The sequence below is a fragment of the Fukomys damarensis genome, unplaced genomic scaffold (genome assembly GCF_012274545.1).
Source record: "Fukomys damarensis isolate Sample0158 unplaced genomic scaffold, DMR_v1.0_HiC HiC_scaffold_15, whole genome shotgun sequence".
In the NCBI taxonomy this organism is placed as follows: domain Eukaryota; kingdom Metazoa; phylum Chordata; class Mammalia; order Rodentia; family Bathyergidae; genus Fukomys; species Fukomys damarensis.
This window is the reverse complement of record NW_022900927.1, coordinates 61479255-61483513: the sequence shown is the minus strand read 5'-3', so window position 1 is coordinate 61483513 and position 4259 is coordinate 61479255. Positions and strand designations below refer to the sequence as shown.

General features: G+C 59.8%; 1 protein-coding gene across 1 annotated transcript in view; it reads left to right on the top strand.

The window, feature by feature from the left end:
- Positions 1 to 1944: 1944 nt before the first annotated feature.
- Gnptab (N-acetylglucosamine-1-phosphate transferase subunits alpha and beta) overlaps positions 1945 to 4259 on the top strand; it is a gene marked incomplete at its 5' end in the record, with an annotated part of 19054 nt that continues 16739 nt past the window's right edge. The window contains 3 exon segments of the mRNA XM_010631398.2: positions 1945 to 2330; positions 3424 to 3543; positions 4065 to 4106. Of these exon segments, the coding sequence (XP_010629700.1) occupies positions 1945 to 2330; positions 3424 to 3543; positions 4065 to 4106 (548 nt within the window).

Below are 4259 nucleotides of genomic sequence, written 5' to 3'. Positions count from 1 at the left end.
GGGAGAGGGGGGCTGGGAACGGGACCTGGCCAGCTTGGCTTTGGCCCTTGGCCCAGGTTTCTCTTTGGAGGAGAAGCCTGCAGTGTTTGTGTGGATTAGTTCCTCCTTCCTTATCTCGAGCACGTCCCTGCCCCAGCAGCCATAGTGGAGGAGGGAGACCCTGCCTGGGCCCCAAGCGGCCTGCCTCCTCTGCGGTCCGCGCCCTGCCTCTGAGATGGGTGGATGCCCTCTGATCTGTGTTGTGATATCTTTTTGGTGGAAAAGAAACAGTGTCCTCGTTAAACAAATAGCATTTTATAACTGCTAAAGCAGAAGCTGGCGTGGTGACGCTCGCCTGTAATCCAGCACCTGGGAAGCTGAGGCAGGAGGATGCTGCTGAGCTTGAGGCCAGCCTGGGCTACAGAGAGACCCTGAGAAACACCTCCAAAAGTGAGCAAGACAGACAGGTCACTCGTCACGCCACACCCTACCTGTCCTGCCCAGTGAGTGTGGAAGGAACACGGGCACCACCGTTACACTCTGGGACTGCTGTGAGCCCAGGAGGAGAGGAGGACTGGGCATCCGGTGTCCTGGGTGCTTTGCCGGGGCCCCGGGGACGGGGCTGTTCAGTGGCTGCTGATTCAGAGCCCTGTGTCCCAGGCTAGGGCTCAGGGAGGCAGAGGCAGGAGGCCCTCCGATGATGGCTCCGAATCTTTCGGGACGGGTGGCAGGAGCTGTGTTCTGGGCCGGAGGCCTGCAGGGGAGAGGGTCCATGATCCCTCCGTACCCCCCGCCGCTGCCGGGGACCCGGGTGCCGTCCACGGTGTCACCCATCTCGGGCCGGTGCCCATTCGGCCGGGGAGAAGTGACCCTCTGCAGGGTCACAGAGCCGGTCATACACAGGGTGGCTGGACCAGCAGCCGTGCGCCCCTCTTGGTTTTGTTGCTTGGCTTGTTTTGGCTTTTTTGAGAGAAGGTCTCACTATGTGTTCAGCCTGGCCTTGGACTCACTGTGGTCCTCCTGCCTCAGCCTCCCGAGTGCTGGATGACAGGATGCGTCACCATGCATCCCTTATTCTTAGGGGTGTGGGTGGCCTGGGCTGACCGAGGGAGGCAGAGGCAGGCGGGTCTGTGGCATGAGCTGCTGTGTTCCCGGGCGCAGGCGCAGGGTGCGGGCTTGTTGGTCGCTGGCCGGTGGGTGCATGGGCACCGCAAGGGCAGCTGGCAGGGCCCGAGAAGTACCGCAAGGAGGAAGCAGCCAAGCCCACCAAGTGTGCAGAGTCCCTGCCCCTGGTGCAGACTTCCAGGGTGCATCACACGGGCATAGGAAGGGTCCCGTGAGAAGAATTCTCAGCAGGTGCCGGCACAGGGGAGAAGTCCTTTCTTTGAGCATTCGGGAGGCTGAGGCAGGGGGATCACCGTGGGTTCAAGGCCAGCCAGGGCCACATGGTGAGACCTGGCCTCGGGAACCATCTGGGAGTGTGGGTCACTAGCGGCGCTGCTCCGCCTTCCACCCTGGCTCCCCGCCTGCAGATGCCCTGCTGCCCCTCTATTTTCCGTATTTCCTATGTCGTTTTTGAGGCACGGTCTTGATACAGGGAGAGATGTAGCTCCCACTGCCAGATGGCCGATGCGCCATTCGTGTCTCCTGAAGTTGAAGAACGAATTGTAGGAAAACGGAGGTTAAAGAGTAGGAAACTCTGCTGGGGAACGGGAATGGGGACTAGGAGGAGCCCCTGAGAGGGAAGAGCTCCAGACCAAGGTCACGCGGGGTGGGCACCACGCGGGTAAGGACTGTGATCAGCCAATGGGATGACAGTGCGGTCACCGCAGTAACACAGGTGTTAACCTGCAGCCAGGTGCGGCTCGGTCCATCTGCAGGGAAGCCCGAGGGCGGGGCCGTAACCTGAAGCCTCCATCCACCCTCAGGGAAGTGTGCGGATCAGGGCGGCTGCTGTGACTAATTTTCTTCAGGTGGCCTCCAGCCACAGCCTTAAGCTGCCTTCCCCGAGGGCCCCCGAGGGCCCAGCCCTGTCCAACTGCTTACAATACTCTACCTGACTCAGCTGTCTCTCTCAGTCTTGCTGTGGAGCCCAGGCTGGCCTGGAACTCGCAGCGACCCCCCTGCCTCAGCCTACCGAGTGCTGGGAAGACAGGCGCGCACCACCCCGCTGGCTCCTCAGTGGGTTCTGCTTCACAGGGAAAGTTGTGCTCTTGGTTCCGGAGGTACAGGAAACACCGTTTCTTTCCTCTTCTCTCCACCCAGGTGGTGCTGGAGTGGAGCCGAGACCAGTACCACGTCCTGTTCGACTCCTACAGGGACAATGTGGCCGGGAAGTCCTTCCAGAGCCGGTGAGGCCACGCGGCGTACGCTGTCCGCCTGGCAGCAAGTCTGGGCTCTGACGGTGAAATGTGGGGGGCAGGGGTGTCCCCAGGGCCCGGCCAGGGTCAAAACCCAATTCCCAGAGTCCCTGCTGGTAGGGCCGCTGTGGCGCGGGCGGGTAGGCACATGGCTTGTGCCCCCAGGCCTCGGGTCCTCACCACCATACAGCGCCCCCGGGGTGAGCGACCCCACCCTCCTCCCTGCTAACAAATGAGTCTCTGCTCCTTTTTGCTTTTCCTGGAAACCACTGCTTGTGTTTTTCTGCATCATCACAGCAGGATAGTAGCACCTCGGTTCAGGAACTTCATTTGTTCTCCGATTTTGGAGAAGCCGCCCAGGATCGCGTTCATCACCCGATGATGCGGGATCTGTCTGCTTTCAAACCAAATTCTAAGCGAAAGCGTTCATGAATTGAGGCGCTGCTGCTAGGGCTGAAAACTGTCCAAACCACGTGGAAAAATAAAAACTCAAGGCCTTTCCCTGGGCAGCCCCAGCATCCCTCAGAGCGACACTGCTGTTTGCTTTTCCTCCCAGTACGGGGACTGCACGGAAGGCTTTCTCATGGAGCCACGCTCCCAGCCCTTTTTATTTATTTGGGTTTTTCCAGACAAGGTCTTGCTCTGTAGCCCAGGCTGTCCTTGAACTCACAGCAGTCCTGCCTCAGCCTCTCCTGGGGTAGATCATAGGTACGCACCATCTCAGCTAGCCCTCTTTTACTGTGAGACACGGACTCGTCAAGTCACTGAGTTGTCCAGACCGGACTAGAATTTGCAGTCCTCCTGCCTCAGCCTCCCCGGCACAGCTCAGGCACCTAACCTCACTAGGAACTGCTCTTGATGAATCCTTGTTTCAGATTCTTCTTTGTTATTCAGACTTCAAAAAAGGAACGTGGGCCCTTTCCTTCTTACTCACTTGGAGGCAGTGAGTGTTTCCATTTCCTGTAGTGGTGCGGGCTAAGCACAGGCAGAGACCAGGCCTCTGGGCGGGCGCACAGGGGTGTCTGCGCCGAGAGAGGCTGATTGCATCACTGAGAGCTCTGAAAGGCCCACGTCCCGGCCCTAGGCTCTGCCTGCCTGTGCCCATCGACGTGGTTTACACCTGGGTGAACGGCACAGACCTGGGGCTGCTCAAGGAGCTACAGCAGGTCCGGGAGCAGATGGAGGAGGAGCAGAAGGCCATGAGGTAAAGGGGATTTAATCTCATTTCCTCGTTCTTTGAGACGGAGTCTCGCTCTGTAGCCCTGGCTGACCGTGAACTCACTGTGTAGGCCCTTTTGGCCTTGAACTCGAGGTGATCCTCCTGCCTCAGCCTCCAGAGTGCTGGGATTACAAGTGTGTACCTCCACTCCTGGCAGTTTTTTTCCTTGTCCCTTCCTTTTTCCTCCTTTCAGTTTTCATTTTTAAAATGAGTTTTCCGTGTCTCCCCAGCTGCAGTCCTTTTCTCTCCTGCCTCCCTGATTCCTCCGAGAGCCCCGACCCCCTTCTGTGTCCGTATCCGCGGGCACCACGGTCCCGAGCCTGGCACCACCTCGCTGTGCAGCAGACTGTCCGTGCTGGGGACAGCTGGCCTGCTGTGAGGCTCAGGCCTGCAGGCACCGTCGCGGTCACTGTGCTCTCTGGCGCCAAGCGGCACCACAAGCCATTCCTGTCTCCACCTGAGTCCGCACTGGGCCAGTGTGTAATGAGGTGTTCGTTTCCCCTTAGAGAAATCCTGGGGAAGAACACGACAGAACCCACGAGGAAGAGGTGAGGCCCGGAGCTGGGTGTCCCCGGACGTGGCCTGTTCTCGGGTACACGGGTCGGGACGCACGGCCCGCGTTCAGCCCCTTCTGCTGGTTTCCGGGCTGGAGCCCCTTGCGGGGTCGGCGGGAGCGCATGCGCGGGCCGGAAGCCGGCAGG